The following is a 23,048-nucleotide window of genomic DNA, read 5'->3' as shown; positions in this document are numbered from 1 at the left end:
AAAATCGTATTGAATTGAAAACAAAATCGTTTTTGAATCGAATCGTGACCCCAAGAATCGATATTGAATTGAATCGTGGGACACCCTAAGATTCACAGCCCTAATTGTTATACCATATTTTCCGCACTATAAGGCGCACCTAAAAACCTCCAATTTCCTCAAAAGCTGACAGCGTGCCTTATAATCCGGTGCGCCTTATATATGGACCAATATTGAGCCACAACAGGTGGCTACGCCAACTTCATTTTCCCCCTTCTACGGCTGCTTACCGTAGAAGAAGAAGCGCTTCTTCTTCTACGGGGGAAAATGAAGTCGTCGGCTGCTTACCGTAGAAGAAAACTTCTTCCTCTACAGGGGAAAATGAAGTTCCGTAGTTGCGAGACCTAAACTTTATGTAAAGACCCAAATATGGTTTAAACTCAAAGCGATCAGTCACGCAGTAGAACACTAGAGCAGCAGCGAGAGAATTTAAGATTAACGAATCAATGGTGCGGAAGTGGAGGAAGCAACATGATGACCTGCGCCAAGTAAAGAAGACTAAACAGAGTTTCCGAGGGAACAAAGCGAGATGGCTACAGTTGGAGGAAAAACTCGAACAGTGGGTTGTTGAACAGAGAAGTGTCAGTACAATCATTATTTGTTTTGTTGACATTCCCTTTAGCGCAGCTCCATCTAATGAATGCATAACGTAACCCCAGCCTCTACTGTAGCGTCTATTATATGCGGCTTATAATGCGGTGCGCCTTATATATGAACAAAGTTTTAAAATAGGCCATTCATTGAAGGTGCGCCTTATAGTGCGGAAAATACGGTACTCAATATTTGTGTACACAGTTTGGTTCTTTTATGGATTTATTATGGGTCTCATAATAACTTCATAGAAGAACCAAACTTCATGAATGTTTTTTGTGAGCAACAAGTATGTGCTCCAATCACTCTATCACAAAAAATTAAGAGTTGTGGAAATGATTGGAAACTCAAGACAGCCATGACATGATGTTCTTTACAAGTGTATGTCAACTTTTGACCACGACTGTACATTTAAAAACAAATCTGTTATTATTAATTAGTAGAGATGTCCGGTAATATCGGCCTGCCGATATTATCGGTCGATAAATGCTTTAAAATGTAATATCGGAAATTATCGGTATTGTTTTTTTAAATTTTATTTTAATTTTTTAAATTAAATCTACATAAAAAACACAAGATACACTTACAATTAGTGCACCAAAACAAATAAACCTCCCTCCCCCATTTACACTCATTCACACAAAAGGGTTGTTTCTTTCTGTTATTAATATTGTGGTTCCTACATTACCGTAATTTCCGGACTATAAGCCGCTACTTTTTCCCCTCGTTCTGGTCCCTGCGGCTTATACAACAGTGCGGCTTATTTACGGCCTGTTCTTCTCCGACACCGACAAAGAGGATTTCGGTGGTTTTAGTACGCAGGAGGAAGACGATGACACAATGATTAAAGACTGACTTTTCATATACCGGTAGGCTGGTTATTTTGATAACGTACAGGCGAGCACTTTGTATTACTTTGCACCGTTGTATTATTTGTACTCTGCACGAATGCTGTTCGCCATGTCAAAGATGTGAAAGTTTGATTGAATGATTGAAAGATTTATTGTTAATAAATGGGACGCTTTGCGTTCCCAAACAGTCATCTCTGTCCCGAAAATCCCCTCCGGGGTAGCAGGAACCCCTATATACTACGGTAATTACACATCAAAACCCTGCGGCTTATAGTCGGGTGCGGCTTATATATGGAGCAATCTGTATTTCCCCCTAAATTTAGCTGGTGCGGCTTATAGTCAGGTGCGGCTTATAGTCCGGAAATGACGGTATATATCAATATATATCAATACAGTCTGCAAGGGATACAGTCCGTAAGCACACATGATTGTGCGTGCTGCTGGTCCACTAATAGTACTAACCTTTAACAGTTAATTTTACTCATTTTCATTAATTACTAGTTTCTATGTAACTGTTTTTATATTGTTTTACTTTCTTTTTTATTCAAGAAAATGTTTTTAATTGATTTATCTTATTTTATTTAATTAATATTTTAAAAAAGGACCTTATCTTCACCATACCTGGTTGTCCAAATTAGGCATAATAATGTGTTAATTCCACGACTGTATATATCGGTATTGGTTGATATCGGTATCAGTAATTAAGAGTTAGGCAATATCGGAATATCGGATATCGGCAAAAAGCCATTATCGGACATCCCTATTAATTAGTATTAACATCCATCCATCCATCCATTTTCTTCCGCTTATCCGAGGTCGGGTCGCGGGGGCAGCAGCCTAAGCAGGGAAGCCCAGACTTCCCTCTCCCCAGCCACTTTGTCCAGCTCCTCCCAGGTGATCCTGAGGCGTTCCAAGGCCAGCCGGGAGACATAGTCTTCCCAACGTGTCCTGGGTCTTCCCCATGGTCTCCTACGGGTTGGATGTGCCCTAAACACCTCCCTAGGGAGGCGTTCGGGTGGCATCCTAAGCAGATGCCCGATCCACCAGATCTGGCTCCTCTCCATGTGGAGGAGCAGCGGCTTTACTTTGAGCTCCTCCCGGACGACAGAGCTTCTCACCCTATCTCTAAGGGAGAGACCCGCCACCCGGCGGAGGAAACTCATTTCGGCCGCTTGTACCCGTGATCTTGTCCTTTCGGTCATAACCCAAAGGTCATGACCATAGGTGAGGATGGGAACGTAGATCGTATGGTAAATTGAGAGCTTTGCCGTGCGGCTCAGCTCCTTCTTCACCAGGACGGATCGATACAGCGTCCGCAATACTGAAGACGCCGCACCGATCCGCCTGTCGATCTCACGATCCACTCTTCCCCCACTCGTGAACAAGACTCCGAGGTACTTGAACTCCTCCACTTGGGGCAGGGTCTCCTCCCCAACCCGGAGATGGCACTCCTCCCTTTTCAGGGTGAGAACCATGGAGGTGCTGATTGTCATCACAGTCGCTTCACACTCTGCTGCGAACCGATCCAGTGAGAGCTGAAGATCCTGGCCAGATGAAGCCATCAGGACCACATCGTCTGCAAAAAGCAGAGACCTAATCCTGCAGCCACCAAACCGGATTCTCTGCTCTTCCACCACGCACACACACACAGAAGTCACTATGGCTCCCCCACAAACGATCAAAAATACTTAACTTTAACAATCCTTTTGCTACAATAATAACAATTTGAAAAAGTAAAATGCACACACTTTAACAACGGCAGAGAACTGATGAGAAAGGAGCAGACAGAGGGAGGGAAAAGGAACGGGGCCGCTCTGGAAGGAGAGAAGAGATAGTGATATATTTCTGTTTTGGCATCTTTTCCCAGAAAAGACCACCTTCGTTGCAATTAAAACTTGACGTGGTTACTTACTGTGCTGTGCTGTGGTCATGCTTGTGAGTGCCATGCTACGAATGTACTCCTCGCAAATACCGTATTTTTCGGAGTATAAGTCGCTCGGAGTATGAGTCGCACCGGCCGAAAATGCATAATAAAGAAGGAAAAAAACATATAAGTCGTACTGGAGTATAAGTTGCATTTTTTGGGGAAATGTATTTGATAAAACCCAACACCAAGAATAGACATTTTAAAGGCAATTTAAAATAAATAAAGAATAGTTAACAACAGGCTGAATAAGTGTACGTTATATGACGCATAAATAACCAACTGATAACGTGCCTGGTATGTTAACGTAACCTATTATGGTAAGAGTCATTCAAATAACTACAAACCCCATTTCCATATGAGTTGGGAAATTATGTTAGATGTAAATATAAACGGAATACAATGATTTGCAAATCCTTTTCAACCCATATTCAATTGAATGCACTACAAAGACAAGATATTTGATGTTCAAACTCATAAACTTTATTTATTTTTTTGCAAATAATTAACTTAGAATTTTATGGCTGCAACACGTGCCAAAGTAGTTGGGAAAGGGCATGTTCACCACTGTTATATCACCTTTTCTTTTAACAACACTCAATAAACGATTGGGAACTGAGGAAAGTAATCAGAATCAGAATCAGCTTTATTGTCATTACGCAGGGTAACGAGATTGAGGCCATTCCATACAGTGTGATGTGCGCATGCAAGAAAACAATGTGTAAATATAAAAAAATATTGTTGAAGCTTTGAAAGTGGAATTTTTTCCCATTCTTGTTTTATGTAGAGCTTCAGTCGTTCAAAAGTCCGGGGTCTCCGCTGTCGTATTTTACGCTTCATAATGCGGCACACGTTTTCGATGGGAGACAGGCCTGGACTGCAGGCGGGCCAGGAAAGTACCCGCACTCTTTTTTTACGAAGCCACGCTGTTGTAACACGTGCTGAATGTGGCTTGGCATTGTCTTGCTGAAATAAGCAGGGGTGTCCATGAAAAAGACGGCGCTTAGATGGCAGCATATGTTGCTCCAAAACCTGTATGTACCTTTCAGCATTAATGGTGTCTTCACAGATGTGTAAGTTACCCATGCCTTGGACACTAATACACCCCCATACCATCACAGATGCTGGCTTTTGAACTTTGCGTCGATAACAATCTGGATGGTTCGCTTCCCCTTTGGTCCGGATGACCCGATGTCGAATATTTCCAAAAACAATTTCAAATGTGGACTCGTCAGACCACAGAACACTTTTCCACTTTGTATCAGTCCATCTTATATGATCTCGGGCCCAGAGAAGCCGGCGGCGTTTCTAGATCTTGTTGATAAATGGCTTTCGCTTTGCATAGTAGAGTTTTAACTTGCACTTACAGATGTAGCGACCAACTGTATTTAGTGACAGTGGTTTTCTGAAGTGTTCTTGAGCCCATGTGGTGATATCCTTTAGAGATTGATGTCGGTTTTTGATACAGTGCCGTCTGAGGGATCGAAGGTCACGGTCATTCAATGTTGGTTTCCGGCCATGCCGCTTATTTGGAGTGATTTCTCCAGATTCTCTGAACCTTTTGATGATATTATGGACCGTAGATGTTGAAATCCCTAAATTTCTTCCGATTGCACTTTGAGAAACGTTGTTCTTAAACTGTTTGACTATTTGCTCACGCAGTTGTGGACAAAGGGGTGTACCTCGCCCCATTCTTTCTTGTGAAAGACTGAGCATTTTTTGGGAAGCTGTTTTTATACCCAATCATGGCACCCACCTGTTCCCAATTAGCCTGTTCACCTGTGGGATGTTCCAAATAAGTGTTTGATGAGCATTCCTCAACTTTATCAGTATTTATTGCCACCTTTCCCAACTTCTTTGTCACGTGTTGCTGGCACCAAATTCTAAAGTTAATGATTATTTGCAAAAACATTTTTTTTTATCAGTTTGAACATCAAATATGTTGTCTTTGTAGCATATTCAACTGAATATGGGTTGAAAATGATTTGCAAATCATTGTATTCCGTTTATATTTACATCTAACTCACACACACACACACATACGCTACTCTCATAACAACTAACAAGACATCATGGCGAAGCCAGAAGTCAAGTTTTTTAACATGGAGACATTCTCAATACTTTTCTTTTGTCGAGCACAAAGAAAATAACATTTTAGTTAAATGTAAGTTGTGTCCTGGATCAAAGATCCTATCTACTTAAAGTTAAAGTGCCATTATGTTGCAGCTATTTAAAATAGTTTAGTAAATTTTTTCTGGCCTGAAATAAATTGGCCCTTTGAAACATATCTTTGTCTTTGTGTGTTGTATGTAGACCACATTGTTTGTGTGTTGTATGTAGACCACATTGTTTGTGTGTTGTATGTAGACTGCATTGCTTTCTGAGTTCAGTGATGCAAATGCATGTCAAGCTGATCAACAGATTGTATTATTCTCCAGTGCAATAACAGTACTGAAATGAAGGCTAAAAGGGCATTAATGGGAGCCTTGAAAAAAAAGAAGTAACTAAATAGTTACTTTTCACAGTAACTCATTACTTTTTGGTGTAAGTAACTGAGTTAGTAACTGACTTACTTTTGAAATAAAGTAACTAGTAACTGTAACTAGTTACTGGTTTTCAGTAACTAACCCAACACTGCTCCTAATCGCTAAATCCCATGAAATCTTATACATCTAGTCTCTTACGTGAATGAGCTAAATAATATTAGGGCTGCAACTAACGATTCATTTGGTAATCGATTAATCTGTCGATTATTACTTCGATTAATCGATTAATAATCGGATAAAAGATAAAACTACATTTCTATCCTTTCCAGTATTTTATTGAAAAAAAACAGCATACTGGCACCATACTTATTTTGATTATTGTTTCTCAGCTGTTTGTACATGTTGCAGTTTATAAATAAAGGTTTATTTAAAAAAAAAAGAATTAAAAAAAATATATATATATAAAAATAATTTGCCTCTGCGCATGTGCATAGCATAGATCAAACGGATCGATGACTAAATTAATCGCCAACTATTTTTTTAATCGATTTAATCGATTAGTTGTTGCAGCCCTAAATAAGATTATTTGATATTTTACGGTAATGTGTTAATAATTTCACACATAAGTCGCTCCTGAGTATAAGTCGCACCCCCGGCCAAACTATGAAAAAAACTGCGACTTATAGTCGGAAAAATACGGTAGTCTTTTTATTAGCTCCACAGCGGTTCACTCCTTCATGCCATGCTGGCCTGTTGAGTTTTTGGGACTCTCACTAAGCTAGCAAAATAGGCAAACCTTGTCAAAAGGCGGGAAAAACTAAGAAAAGGCACACATGCTGGAGTGTTGAGACGTGACTCCGCCTCCCCAACAATGTTTCGCCCTGCTTTCATCCACAGAGACTTGGTTCGCACAAAGAGGCACATTTGGCTTGATCTAAAAGTTCGTAGATAAAAAAAAGAAAAAAATTTGCACAGAGAGGGGCTCGGGAATCGAGGTTCCACTGTATTGACAAGGGATGGTCAATTTTGTGCCGCTAGGTGACATGATGACCCTGCTGATGAAGAAGGACACCCTGTCAGAAGAAGCCACCCAGTTCTACATAGCAGAGACGGTCCTGGCCATTGACTCCATCCACCAGCTGGGCTTCATCCACAGAGACATCAAACCGGACAACCTGCTGCTCGACTCCCGGGTGACATTGCACACAAACCAGACAAGACTCACCTTTTGTTATTTATATTGGTGCCGCCACTGCAATCTTATCTAGAATCAGACAATGTTGTTCTTCTACAAGTTTGCACGGCTGGATGAAAACTATGCGCTGACTCCAATGTTTTATTTGCTCCTCAGGGCCATGTGAAGCTGTCTGACTTTGGTCTCTGTACCGGACTGAAGAAAGCTCACCGCACGGAATTTTACAGAAACTTGACACACAACCCACCGAGTGACTTTTGTTAGTATAACTCCTCAGGGTTTCCTCTACATGTAATTGATCGTGGCGGCCCACCACAGCAAAATAAAAGCCGCCACAGCTTAAAAGAGAGGGTTGTTTATTTTTACGTGAAAACAAATGAAAGTAATATAATTAGGGATGTCCGATAATGGCTTTTTGCCGATATCCGATATTCCGATATTGTCCAACTCTTTAAATACCGATACCGATATCAACCGATACCGATATATACAGTCGTGGAATAAACAAATTATTATGCCTAATTTGGACAACCAGGTATGGTGAAGATAAGGTCCTTTTTTAAAATATTAATTAAATAAAATAAGATAAATAAATTAAAAACATTTTCTTGAATAAAAAAGAAAGTAAAACAATATAAAAACAGTTGCATAGAAACTAGTAATTAATGAAAATGAGTTAAATTAACTGTTAAAGGTTAGTACTATTAGTGGACCAGCAGCACGCACAATCATGTGTGCTTAAGGACTATATCTCTTGCAGACTGTATTGATATATATTGATATATAATGTAGGAACCACAATATTAATAACAGAAAGAAACAACCCTTTTGTGTGAATGAGTGTGAATGGGGGAGGGAGGTTTTTTGGGTTGGTTCACTAATTGTAAGTGTATTTTGTGTTTTTTATGTTGATTTAATAAAAAAACCCCCAAAAAAACCCGATACCAATAATAAAAAAACCCGATACCGATAATTTCCGATATTACATTTTAAAGCATTTATCGGCGGACATCTCTAAATATAATGTACCGTATTTTTCGGATTATAAGTCGCAGTTTTTTTCATAGTTTGGCCGTGGGTGTGACATATACTCCGGGGCGACTTATGTGTGAAATTATTAACACATTACCGTAAAATATCAAATAATATTATTTATCTCATTCGCGTAAGAGACGAAGCAAATGTCAGCAATCGACACTCACACGTCAACCAATAAGAATTCGGCGGGGGAGGGTCATGGCTGAAGTGCATTGTGGGTCATGAGATGCTAACTGCTATATGCTACTGCCGTAGCTATTACAATGGATCACATCAACATTGCCGGTAACTTATAAAAACTGAGCTAGACTGAACAAAAATGGCACCGAAAAGGAAATCATATACTGCAGATTACAAGCGGGACGTAGTGAAATATGCAGCAGAGAACGGCAATCGAGCAGCAGAAAGAAAGGACATACCAGAGGCGACACCGGGGAGGAAGATTTCATCGGATTTAGCGATCGGGAGTGACAGATTGTTTGGTAAACGTTAGGGGTGTGGGAAAAATCGATTCGAATTCGAATCGCGATTCAGAATCGATTCTCATTTTTAAAAAATCGATTTTTTATTTATTTATTTTTTAATTTTTTTTAAAATTAATCAATCCAACAAAACAATACACAGCAATACCATAACAATGCAATCCAATTCCAAAAGCAAACCCGACCCAGCAACACTCAGAACTGCAATAAACAGAGCAATTGAGAGGAGACACAAACACCACACAGAACAAACCAAAAGTAGTGAAACAAAAATGAATATTATCAACAGTATCAATATTAGTTACAATTTCAACATAGCAGTGATTAAAAATCCCTCATTGACATTATCATTAGACATTTATAAAAAAAACAAAAAAAACAATAGTGTCACAGTGGCTTACACTTGCATCGCATCTCATAAGCTTGACAACACACTGTGTCCAATATTTTCACAAAGATAAAATAAGTCATGTTTTTGGTTCATTTAATAGTTGAAACAAATTTACATTATTGCAATCAGTTGATAAAACATCGTCCTTTACAATTATAAAAGCTTTTTACAAAAATCTACTACTCTGCTTGCATGTCAGCAGACTGGGGTAGATCCTGCTGAAATCTATGTATTGAATGAATAGAGAATCCTTTTGATATTGAATACCAATTTTGAATCGAATCGTGACCCCAAGAATCGATATTGAATCGCAGCCCTAGTAAACGTATAGCATGTTCTATATGTTATAGTTATTTGAATGACTCTTACCATAATATGTTACGTTAACATACCAGGCACCTTCTCAGTTGGTTATTTATGTCATATAACGTACACTTATTCAGCCTGATGTTCACTATTCTTTATTTATTTTAAATTGCCTTTCAAATATCTATTCTCGGTGTTGGGTTTTATCAAATAAATTTCCCCCAAAATTGCGACTTATACTCCAGTGCGACTTATATATGTTTTTTTTCCTTCTTTATTGTGCATTTTCGGCCGGTGCGACTTATACTCAGGAGTGACTTATAGTCCAACAAATACGGTATTAGGGCTAGACGTTAATGGCAGAAATAATAATCTCCATTATTGTGATTGCTATTGTAATCACAATTATTCATTCATTGTACCACCAAAAGTCAACTTTAAATATAGTTAAAAAAAACTAGTAACAAATAAACCACAAGTAAAATAATAGCAATTACACATTTAAATAGCAATATAAAAAACTAAAGTTTTTCTGTTTTAATTGTCCTTAATTCTGTTTTAATACCTTATACACTTATTTTACTACATTAGAGTGCTGCTTTTTGTGCCAAATGAAAGTTTATAAAACACTTATTGGTGTAATAGATCTTTGGACAATTTTGACCAGTATTTTAGGTCAAAGCATAATAATTGTGTAAATGTACACTACCGTTCAAAAGTTTGGGGTCACCCAAACAATTTTGTGGAATAGCCTTCATTTCTAAGAACAAGAATAGACTGTCGAGTTTCAGATGAAAGTTCTCTTTTTCTGGCCATTTTGAGCGTTTAATTGACCCCACAAATGTGATGCTCCAGAAACTCAAAATGCTCAAAGGAAGGTCAGTTTTGTAGCTTCTGTAACGAGCTAAACTGTTTTCAGATGTGTGAACATGATTGCACAAGGGTTTTCTAATCATCAATTCGCCTTCTGAGCCAATGAGCAAACACATTGTACCATTAGAACACTGGAGTGATAGTTTCTGGAAATGGGCCTCTATACACCTATGTAGATATTGCACCAAAAACCAGACATTTGCAGCTAGAATAGTCATTTACCACATTAGCAATGTATAGAGTGTATTTCTTTAAAGTTAAGACTAGTTGAAAGGTATCTTCATTGAAAAGTACAGTGCTTTTCCTTAAAAAATAAGGACATTTCAATGTGACCCCAAACTTTTGAACGGTAGTGTATCAATAAGTGCTTTAAGTACATTATTCTTGTGTAAGTTCCAGCCATCCATTTTCTACCACTTGTCCCTCTCTGTACTTCTTTGAAACCTTTAATTTGTTAGCACAGTCAGACTGGATGCGGCGCACCGCGCTATTATTGTGAAGGGGGGAGGGGTAAGTTCCGAGCTTGACGTGTAGAGGCAACAAAAAACAGCGAGCCTCTCAAATTGCGACTACTGTTTGTACATTAATCTTGCATCCATGATGTCGTTCACAACAACACAAGCTGGTGAGATCTGGTTGTTCTTGCTATCTTCAGCTTCCTAGTTTAGGCACTGTTTCAAGTAGCCATCTCCACATTGTTTAGTTTAGGACGTGTTTCTGTGGTACAGGACTCATTATTTTCCCAAACAAATGTAATTTTTCCTCACAATGACAACATTTCACTCACATTTGTGTCAATTTAGCTGATATTGTGTGTTTAACAGAGTATTCCGTTTAATTGGCCAATTTTGTGACTATTTTTGTTGTTGAGTGTAGTGATTATTGATTATGCGCACAAGCTGTGTCAAATAAAAAGCAGCAACCATGGTGAGATCCCAAACTTCAAGTACACCTGATCTTTATTCCACTCATGAACTCCTCATTCGTTACACCGTTACAAGCTTTAGAATTTGCATGCATGCTGCGCGGCCCATTAATCTTTTTTTTTTTTTAAATTTACAAACCCCGTTTCCATATGAGTTGGGAAATTGTGTTAGATGTAAATATAAACGGAATACAATGATTTGCAAATCCTCATAAACTTTATTTATTTTTTGCAAATAATTAACTTCGAATTTCATGGCTGCAACACGTGCCAAAGTAGTTGGGAAAGGGCATGTTCACCACTGTGTTACATGGCCTTTCCTTTTAACAACACTCAGTAAAGGTTTGGGAACTGGGGAGACACATTTTTTAAGCTTCTCAGGTGGAATTCTTACCCATTCTTGCTTGATGTACAGCTTAAGTTGTTCAACAGTCCGGGGGTCTCCGTTGTGGTATTTTAGGCTTCATAATGCACCACACATTTTCAATGGGAGACAGGTCTGGACTACAGGCAGGCCAGTCTAGTACCCGCACTCTTTTACTATGAAGCCACGTTGATGTAACACGTGGCTTGGCATTGTCTTGCTGAAATAAGCAGGGGCGTTCATGGTAACGTTGCTTGGAAGGCAACATATGTTGCTCCAAAACCTGTATGTACCTTTCAGCATTAATGGCGCCTTCACAGATGTGTAAGTTACCCATGTCTTGGGCACTAATACACCCCCATACCATCACATATGCTGGCTTTTATACTTTGCGCCTATAACAATCCGGATGGTTCTTTTCCTCTTTGGTCCGAAGGACACAACGTCCACAGTTTCCAAAAACAATTTGAAATGTGGACTCGTCAGACCACAGAACACTTTTTCAGTTTGTATCAGTCCATCTTAGATGAGCTCAGGCCCAGCGAAGCCGACGGCGTTTCTGGGTGTTGTTGATAAACGGTTTTCGCCTTGCATAGGAGAGTTTTAACTTGCACTTACAGATGTAGCGACCAACTGTAGTTACTGACAGTTGGTTTTCTGAAGTGTTCCTGAGCCCATGTGGTGATATCCTTTACACACTGATGTCACTTGTTGATGCAGTACAGCCTGAGGGGTCGAAGGTCACAGGCTTAGCTGCTTACGTGCAGTGATTTCTCCAGATTCTCTGAACCCTTTGATGATATTACGGAGCGTAGATGGTGAAATCCCTAAATTCCTTGCAATAGCTGGTTGAGAAAGGTTTTCCTTAAACTGTTCAACAATTTGCTCAGGCATTTGTTGACAAAGTGGTGACCCTCGCCCCATCCTTGTTTGTGAATGACTGAGCATTTCATGGAATCTACTTTTATACCCAATCATGGCACCCACCTGTTCCCAATTTGCCTGCACACCTGTGGGATGTTCCAAATAAGTGTTTGATGAGCATTCCTCAACTTTATCAGTATTTATTGCCACCTTTCCCAACTTATTTGTCACGGGTTGTTGCTGGCATGAAATTCTAAAGTTAATGATTATTTGCAAAAAAAAAGTTTATCAGTTTGAACATCAAATATGTTGTCTTTGTAGCATATTCAATTGAATATGGGTTGAAAAGGATTTGCAAATCATTGTATTCAATCAATCAATCAATCAATGTTTATTTATATAGCCCTAAATCACAAGTGTCTCAAAGGGCTGTACAAGCCACAACGACATCCTCGGTACAGAGCCCACATATTTACATCTAACACAATTTCCCAACTCATATGGAAACGGGGTTTGTACATTATCGTGAGAAGCCAAAATCAAAAGCGAAATTAAAATTTCAGAAGAGTCTCTAAACACAAAGTACAGTCGACAAAAAACACCAGAAATAGATAATAGATTTGTTTTCTAGGCGTTTTCATAAAGAAAAAGTCACTAAAATGATTGGAAAAGTCACTAAAAACTTGAAAAAAATCTAACAAAGTACAATAAGCAGCAACAATTGACAAAAAGACCAAAACAATTTAATATAAAGAAAACATATATGCTAATACTAAATAATCATAACATAGATTTGTTTTTAAATGTGTGCATAACACGTTTTTAAATGTATGCATAACACATTTTTGGCCTTTATAAAGCAAATATATGCATCATTGCAGATTATGACAATTATGTCATATTGACCGAGCCCCCACCCACTTGTGATGGTAAAGGCAGTTTGAAGACAAACACATCATTTTCTCCTTTTGTTTTTCTGCAGCTTTTCAAAACATGAACTCCAAGCGGAAAGCAGAAACCTGGAAGAAGAATCGGAGACAACTGGTACAATTTTTTAATTTTTATTTCTTTGTTATCAGTCGATTCAGAAATGCTTGTCCATCCATCCATCCATTTTCTACCGCTTGTCTTGTGTCGATCAAAAATATGTACTTAGCATGACGTCTTGGGGATAGGTTGTTTGGCAACACTAATTTGGCCCGAGTGTGTGAATGTTGTCTGTCTATCTGTGTTGGCCCTGTGATGAGGTGGCGACTTGTTCAGGGTGTAACCCGCCTTCCGCCCGAATGCAGCTGAGATAGGCTCCAGAACCCCCCTCTTCCCCCAATACAAAAGCTTTGAGTCACTGTTTAACCCTTTAAAGCCTGAACCACTAAATAGATGTAAAATTCCAATTATTTGAAGCTGGAGATTTTAATGGTCCTTCTAAACAAATCAATAAAAAAAAAAAAAAAAAAAGTTCATATGATTTTTAATTTGTATCATATTTGACACGGCCAAAAACAATAATTTTATGGTATTTTATTATGACAAACCAAAACATAATGCAATACACAAATATCTATCATGTTATTTCCAAACATTCACCTAAAATGTTTTTTAGTTTTAATCATTTTTCAAAGCATCTTCAATGTTGTAATTTTTTGGCATGTAAAAATACCGTACAAGTCAACATCACTATGTATTTTTTTAAAAATGTGATACATTTTTTTCTCACATAACAATCAGAAAGCTATAATTTATTATCACAACACACACCGGGGGATCACCACAAAATAGTACAGTAAATATGTATATTTTACCTCTAAACATACCATATTGTGTAATGTAAACTTATTTGTTCATTCAAAACATCTAAAGACTGGATGTTGCTCCATGCTGTCTATAATTATAAAGTGCGCATCGACTCATTTTGAGTTACATTACCTTTTATACCTGCTGTTTCAAATTTGATACACACATTCTCAACACAGATTTACTACAAAATAGATTATGAAATATTAAGTAATTTCACATAGCATCAGCAGATTACCTGTGCATCAGTAAAAATAATTATATATATTTTCTTAGCTTATCCCTTTCAAATTTGGCAAAGTTTCTCTTCAAAAATCAGGTGTCTCTTGTTTCTTCTTTGTGGCAATATTGCAGGATCTCTGGACAGCCCTCTAATAAGTCATTTACTGCTCTCATGTGGATGATATGCTTAATGCATGCATTTGATGTGATACTGCAAGCTTTTTAAGGGCAAAAATATTACACTGATGATGTAGAGGGCTCAAACACTTATGTATCACTGATAATATGTTTGGCAATATAGGGTTTTCAAACAAAATTATGGTTTCTACTGTACGGTCTTTGTTTATTTGTACTATGTCTTTGCTTACTGTGCAACATTTAGGCGTATTCCACCGTGGGAACGCCGGACTACATTGCCCCTGAAGTTTTCCTGCAGACGGGCTACAACAAGCTGTGCGACTGGTGGTCTCTGGGGGTCATCATGTACGAAATGCTGATCGGTAAGCATACGCTTGCAGGGGTGTGTGTTCGGCGAGCGTGAAAAAAATGCTTCTTTTCAGGCTATCCGCCGTTTTGCTCCGAGACGCCGCAGGAGACGTATAGGAAAGTGATGAACTGGAAGGAAACCCTCGTCTTTCCACCCGAAGTCCCTATCTCAGAGAGAGCCAAGGATTTGATATTACGGTATGTGGCGACCAGAAATGCCGTGTTGCATTAACACTCAAGAACCGTCTTATCTGCTGTCCCCGCAGGCGCAGCAAAATACACACTGCGAGTATATATATAATGTAGTAACAGACACCTTCATAACGACATGTAATATGTACAATATACACACTGCAAGTATATATATTGTAGTAACAGCCACCTTTATAACAATATGTAATTTGTACAATATGCACACTGCAAGTATATATATAATGTAGTAACAGACACCTTCATAACAATATGTAATGTGTACAATATACACACAAAAAGTGTGTGTATATATATATAAATATATATATATATATATATATATATATATATATATATGTATATATATATGTATATATATATATATATATATATATATATATATATATGTATATATATATATATATATATACACACTACCGTTAAAAAGTTTGGGGTCACCCAAACAATTTTGTGGAATAGCCTTCATTTCTAAGAACAAGAATAGACTGTCGAGTTTCAGATGAAAGTTCTCTTTTTCTGGCCATTTTGAGCGTTTAATTGACCCCACAAATGTGATGCTCCAGAAACTCAATCTGCTCAAAGGAAGGTCAGTTTTGTAGCTTCTGTAACGAGCTAAACTGTTTTCAGATGTGTGAACATGATTGCACAAGGGTTTTCTAATCATCAATTAGCCTTCTGAGCCAATGAGCAAACACATTGTACCATTAGAACACTGGAGTGATAGTTGCTGGAAATGGGCCTCTATACACCTATGTAGATATTGCACCAAAAACGAGACATTTGCAGCTAGAATAGTCATTTACCACATTAGCAATGTATAGAGTGTATTTCTTTAAAGTTAAGACTAGTTGAAAGTTATCTTCATTGAAAAGTAGTGCTTTTCCTTCAAAAATAAGGACATTTCAATGTGACCCCAAACTTTTGAACGGTAGTGTACATAAATGTGTATATATATATATATATATATATACATATGTGTGTATATATATATATATGTATATATATATATATATATATATATATATATATATATATATATATATATATATATATATATATATATATATATATATATATATATATATATATATATATATATAAATACAAATATATATACATATATATACATAAGTGTGTGTATATATATATACCGGTGTGTATATATATACATATATGTGTATATATATACATATATGTATATATATATATATATATATATATGTATGTATATTTGTGTGTATATATATATATATGTATGTATATTTGTGTGTATATATATATATATGTATATTTGTGTGTATATATATATATATGTATATATACATATATACATATATACTGTACATGTATATATATTTATATATACATGTATATATGTATGTGTATATATATTTTAATTTTTCTGAGGGAACTCTCCTGAAGGAATCAATAAAGTACTATCTATATATCTATATATGTATATATATGTTTATGTGTATATATATATGTATATGTATGTATATGTGTATGTATATGTATCTATATACGTGTGTGTGTGTGTGTACTTGATATCATCAGTGTGCCGTGTGTGTGTTGCAGGTATTGCACTGATGCTGAGAACAGAATCGGGGCCGGCAGTGTGGAGGAGATCAAAAGCTATTCGTTCTTTGAGTCCGTAGACTGGGAGCACATCCGGTATCCTCGGTTTTCATCCTTTTTGCATATCATTTCTTTCTGGGAACACTGATGTATCGTTATCCCTCGGCAGAGAACGACCCGCAGCCATCTCCATCGAAATCAAAAGCATCGACGACACGTCCAATTTTGATGACTTCCCCGAGTCCGACATCCTGCAGCCAGGTTTGAAACATGAGTCAGACCATCTCTCAGGACAAAGTACATCATAAATATTTCCGTTACAGCCAATGCAACAGAACCGGACTTCAAGTCCAAGGATTGGGTGTTCCTCAACTACACCTATAAGCGCTTCGAGGGCCTGACTCAACGAGGCACCATTCCCACATACGTGAAGCCCGGGAAGGCCTGACGGGATCACAAGCTGAGTATTGGGGAAAAAAAAACATTTACGGACTAACAGGGTCTGGCCTCAGAGGGCCCCAGCTGGTGCTGAAGGTGCTCTCCGCCGACTGTACGTATAATCCACCCTCATCGTTAGCGCCCGCAGAAGTTAGTTAGCGCATGACCTCGCTTGTCTGCCGCAGCTCTCAGACTTTATGTGCATGCGCCAACCTCACAATCACCACCTCCACCATGAACGCAGGTAGCTGAAGGAGCAGTTATGCAAAACAAGCACCTGCGTCTGTACACTCTGGAACATTCTAGAACACGTCCTCTCAAAGGAAGGTTTCAGCATCCTTTGGCTTGTTAACGTCCTTTTCAGCTTGTTTTGCCAAGCCAGTTTTGATATATTTTCCACAATAATAGACTTCGTTGTGACCTCACGTTTCCCCTTCGCAAAAAAAAAACACTTCAAAGTAGAGATTGACCGATTATTGGCCGATAATCGACGCCAATATTTGGCATTTTCACATCTATCGGTATTAACTTTTTTTTGATCGCTATTGTCAGGTTCAAACACTGATGACATCTATTGAACAGACAAAGAAGCAAGGAATTAAACTAGAGACAGAATTAAATTTAGCTCAATTGAGGAGAAACGTCTGGGCTGTACTCTTGACAGTCTCCCGCCACGCTCTGACGAAAGATAGTACGCCTCCTCTTTTATTTGTACTTTCCCTGATTACATGGCGACAGCTGTTTCTAAAGGAAGGGGGTCGTAAACAGCCGCTGCGTTTGGTCACAAAACAGTTCAAAGGAAAGGTGCCCGGAGGGGGAGTCAGGCCCTGCTTCCTCTCCGCTTTGTAGATCTCGGGTCAAGACAAAATCTTCCTGTGGATTACAATAAATCAAAGAAACCGACACCTTCATGTCGCTTCCCATCCTACACAGTGGAGTTTAGCAAGCCTTTTGATTGGTAAGATCAAAGACAGCTTTTGTCTAAAAAATAAAAAAAAATATTTTTATTTTTTTTGTCATAAAGAAATACAATCATGTGTGCTTACGGACTGTATCCCTGCAGACTGTATTGATTTATATTGATATATAATGTATATATTGTGTTTTTTATGTTGATTTAATTTAAAAAAAACAACAACAAAAAAAAACAATTCTTGTGCGGCCGTGGCCCGGTACCAATCGGTCCACTGACCGGTGGTTGGGGACCACTGATGAAGACGACAGAAAAGATGTCTCCGGCAAAAATCCAAATTTGTGTAAATATCCAGTCAAATAAGAGACTTACTGTATTTTCCGGACTATCGAGCCCACCGGTATATAAACCGCACCCACTAAATTTTAGAAGAAAACAATGTTTCCCATGTATTAGCCGCACCGGACTATAAACCGCAGGTATATACGTTGTGAAATTAGTTATTTACACAGAAATATTCTGTAAATGTTTATTTACATGCCTCAATTGTTTTCAAACAGTGTTTGTAACAAGGCAGTAAAACGGCTGATCAAACAAAACAGAAGTCATGGTCATGGGCCCACTAGCTGTGGATGCTAGCTTTCCAATCAGCTTAACCGACTCAATAACTCCTCGGTGACTTTTTGGTGAATTTACTGAGGAGTTTGTGAAACTGAAACAATACAAAAAAGAATGCCATTGTAAGTTAATAATACTGACACAGACACTGGTTAGCATATTAGCTAATGCTAACCACGCTTGCATCATTCCATTACGATAGCACCTTTTTGATTGATTGAAACTTTTATTAGTAGATTGCACAGTACAGTACATATTCCGTACATTTGACCACTAAATGGTAACACCCGAATAAGTTTTTCAACTTGTTAATCAATTCATGGTAGTACAAATATGCATGAAAACACTCCTACAGACATCACACATGGGGCGCTTTAGTAAGTAAGAATTGTTTTAGTTATATTGTAAAACTTACAAACGTTGCTTGGAGTGACGGAATGAAGAATCCATACCAGTGGAACCGCTATGGACGACTAGAAGACGGAACGGCACTTTCGCTTCCGGTTCAAAGCTCGGTCTTAACAGAAGGACACTGCAATACCTGCAAAAGATGGCGCCATAGCACGAACAATAACACACCTATTCAGTGTGTTTGCTTTTTGGCCATCAGCAAAGATAATACCATAAATTAGTTTTATAAGACGCAGGGTTCAAAAAGGAAAAAGTAGAGGCTTATAGTCCGAAATTTCCCGTATTAAATACTAAGTAAAGAAGAGCAGGCAGCAGCTCACACATTCTCATACTTTCTGTAACATCCAGAAAGTATTGAAAAATGCCTCAACTATAATCTACGTCAGGGGTCTCCAAACTACGGCCCGCGGGCCGGATCCGGCCCCTCAGCATCCAAAATCCGGCCCACAAGAAGTCCCAAGTAAAAAATTAAAAAATAAAATCATATTGTCTAAAAATGAATTTTCCCATCGATAACGTGACAATGTTAAATGTTGATGAACATCAATGTTAATTGATGTTAAATGACAAAACGGATTATAAAGACAATGTATATATGTATATATACATATATATATATATATAAATATATATATATACATATACAGCCTGGACCCCGGCCAAATTTTTTTAACCCAATGCGGCCCCCGAGTCAAAAAGTTTGGGGATCCCTGATCTACGTGAAGGAGCCCAGAATAGTTTTTATGTAAATGTTGACAATATTTCAGAAACCTTACAATGTATTAAATCCATAAAGTGTTATAAAATGGAGTAGATGATGGTTTAAAAATCATATTTTGACCAATTTTCCCAGGAGATGTTCCATATTTTTGAATTGACGCTCCTCTTAGACACATTCAATAAAGGTTTTTTTTTTTTTTTTTGATGATAAATTAAACACAACATCAATGTCACTACTGGTCCCACCTTTCCTTAAAAAAAACAATTTAAAGCCTTCTCCAGATGTTAACTGCCATATAATATTCATCTTTAAATAACTTTTACTGCTAATGAAGCTCACCTCTAAATATCGCTCGTCGGCCTCCTGATAATCGGTGTCGGTCCTGGAAAAAAAAAAAAAATCGGTCGATCTCTACTTCAAGGCATGACTGATACCAAATGCACCGCCGTGGCATCTGTAAAGGCTTTAAGGGAATTGCTGAGTATGATTTGTGTGGAAAAAAACTATCAAAAAAAATCAACAATGTTACAAAAGTGCATAGTTGAGCAAACAATGGCACTGTAGGAGGGAATAAAGTATGAGAATAACTCAGGAAATATTGTATATTTATCTCAAATAGGCTGTTGAGGGTTTAGGGTTGCCTCAAGAGTGTTACAGGGTAAATACTTAAGTGTGTATTTACAGTACACTGATTCACATCAAACAAATCATGCTGGAATCTTCCTTGTGCTGTGCAAAAAAAAAAAAAACCTCTCTACAGTCACTTCCCCTTTTTCATGTCTCTTATTTATACGTCACGGAAGCTCCAATCAGTCGAGGTCCAATCACTTCCTTCTCAGAAGTGCCTTCACATAGCTGCCCAATAATATTGCATCAATATTGTAAGCGGTCAATCGAAAGGCTTTTTCACCACCCTAAAAACTCTTCACACCGGCGGACGAAAAGGGAAATCACACACACAAAAAAAAAAGGCAATAAAGTTGTAAAAAACGGGGAAAAGCGCTTTTACGGCTTCGCTCATTAATTATTGTCAATGAATCCCAAAATGGGAAGTATCAAACGTGTCCAGTTAACGCACCGGTCAATCCCAAGTTCTTTTTGATGACATATATGTTGAGTAAAAAGGACTACCAAGACAGAATGATACAATACCAAGGTTTTATTACTAAAGCTTTAGGAGACCAGCCCTTACAACGCGACAATAGCATCAGCAAGCGAGGTCTAAATCAGCTTACTGTATGTAGAGCGAAAACAGCCCCTGTCGCCCAGAAAGAAAATGCAGCTGCTACTTCAAAACAGATAAGGAACTGGCCAAAACAGCTCTGTGAGTCGACAAACAGGAGCCCTTACAACAGGGGTGTCCAAACTTTTTCCACTAAGGGCCGTACACGGAAAAATTTAAGCATATTTTTCATTTTCAAACCTTAACAAAATATATGGATTTTTTTTTTTTTTAAACCTTTAGGGCTCCCGGGGACTATAAAGGGTCTCGGTCATTAAACTGTTAAAAATAAGTCAAATTATTATTTTTTATTTAATGGTAAATCTCTATATCAACTTGAGGTTGATATAAAGTAAAAAAAAAAAAAAAAAAAGGTTTTCTGTCAAAGACAACTTTGTTTTTTATAGTAAAACTGAAATTTAATTTAATATTTTTGAGTAATCACAGTGAAAAGTTAAATAAAATCCTACTAAATATATTTGGGATCGAAAAGGTCCCCCACTCATAAAGTGATACATTTTTATTAGTTTTTTTTAAAACTTTTAACACTTAAATTACGAGATCAACTTCAGATATATCTGTCGATTTTACGTTTGAACTATTATTTTGTTTGTTATTATGCTCTTTTGTCAAATAAAACTTTGATGTTTTTATATGGCAACCACACAATATATGCAATATTTTTTTCCACATAAAACATTTTAAAGTGATATTTTTTAAGTAATAATTCATTATAACATAGATTTTTGGTGTTTTTTATTTTTTATTTTTAGCAATGGCAAAAAAAAAGAAAAATAAACAAAGACAAAAGAAAAAAAACTTTTTCTTGTTAGACTTCACCTCATTCCACTTTTTTAAAATGTTTTTTTAAATGTTTGCAATATTATCAATTTTGCAATTTTTGCAGAATGTGTGGCGGGCCGGTAAACAATTAGCTGCGGGCCGCAAATGGCCCCCGGGCCGCACTTTGGACACCCCTGCCTTAAAGGCTTAGTGGCCACATGCTTGGACAGCACCTTTTAGCTCTTATTTCCAAAATTGTGTACTCTACTGAATTGGGGTCTTATGGCCACTTACGTGGACACTTATACTGCCATCTGGTGGTGTCAGAAGAGTATAACGTACAATGGATTTTGGAAAAAAAAAGTGTAAAAATAAGAATTAGCATGTCACTAAACATGAAGTACACGTTTGTGTACTTATGGACTAAGTACATCATATAAAAAGATGATTCTTAGTTTTTATTCTAATTAGGGTCCAATAAGCCCAAATAGCAAAGAGAAATTAAAAAAAGCATGTAAACAAACAGCTTGGGCCTTAAGAGGTTAAAACAAAACAAAGACTTTACTAGCGGACATAAGATAAAAGCAAGGAGGTCACGAGAAGACACACGACATGGGGAAATACTCGCTGCTTTATGGACTATGGATTAAAAATGAACACTTAAAAACATCTCATTCTCACAGCTCTCACGTCGCAAGGCTACCAAAGATCATGGTCACAAAATGGGATCCGCCTGTAGCTCGCGCTCGCCGCACTCAACTCGAAACTACCTTAATATGTGCAAAACATGAACAATCCCACCGCAAGTATTCACCACCAGGTGGTGCTGTTTCTGCACAACTCTCGATGAAAACACCTTGTGTATATTTCACTATTATTTATGTTTAGGAATACTTTGTGCACTTTTAGTTTGGGGGAAAAAAAATCCGCCAGACTTTTCGAAGTTTGCGGAGTTCGCTTTCAAGCCAGGTAGCCAATCTTAAACACTAATTACTCGTCTTTGACATGTCGCCGGTCAAACACTGAGGTTGTTTGTGCAAAAGTAGTACAGACACATATTTTGCTGCATCTTAGCTCGCAGGAAATGTTATTAAAGGAAAAAGCTGAAAGAATATAAAAAAAAGTTGGACCAAACTGGTTGTCACGTCGGCGTCAAACACAAACCTGCCGGAAGACGTGCTAAAATGTAGGGGCGATATTGTTTGTGTGATGTTTGTACTGTCTGCTAAATGAAGAAATGGTCGTACACAATAACTTATTACAATAATAATATGGCAAAGTACAATAAAAAAATCTAACAAAACGCTTGAGTGTTTTTAT

General features: G+C 37.6%; 1 protein-coding gene across 1 annotated transcript in view; it reads left to right on the top strand.

Moving 5' to 3' along the window:
- Positions 1-21,477, top strand: part of LOC133662356 (serine/threonine-protein kinase 38-like) — a 46,328-nt gene extending 24,851 nt beyond the window's left edge. Inside the window, exons 7-14 of the mRNA XM_062066282.1 lie at positions 6,930-7,084; positions 7,243-7,345; positions 13,312-13,373; positions 14,728-14,845; positions 14,906-15,029; positions 16,623-16,718; positions 16,792-16,883; positions 16,946-21,477. Of these exons, the coding sequence (XP_061922266.1) occupies positions 6,930-7,084; positions 7,243-7,345; positions 13,312-13,373; positions 14,728-14,845; positions 14,906-15,029; positions 16,623-16,718; positions 16,792-16,883; positions 16,946-17,070 (875 nt within the window). The 3' untranslated portion in view covers positions 17,071-21,477. The remainder of the gene's footprint in view (positions 1-6,929; positions 7,085-7,242; positions 7,346-13,311; positions 13,374-14,727; positions 14,846-14,905; positions 15,030-16,622; positions 16,719-16,791; positions 16,884-16,945) is intronic.
- The last annotated feature ends 1,571 nt before the right edge of the window (positions 21,478-23,048 follow it).

This window comes from Entelurus aequoreus, linkage group LG12 (genome assembly GCF_033978785.1).
Source record: "Entelurus aequoreus isolate RoL-2023_Sb linkage group LG12, RoL_Eaeq_v1.1, whole genome shotgun sequence".
NCBI lineage: Eukaryota > Metazoa > Chordata > Actinopteri > Syngnathiformes > Syngnathidae > Entelurus > Entelurus aequoreus.
This window is presented reverse-complemented; position numbering and strand designations above follow the sequence as displayed.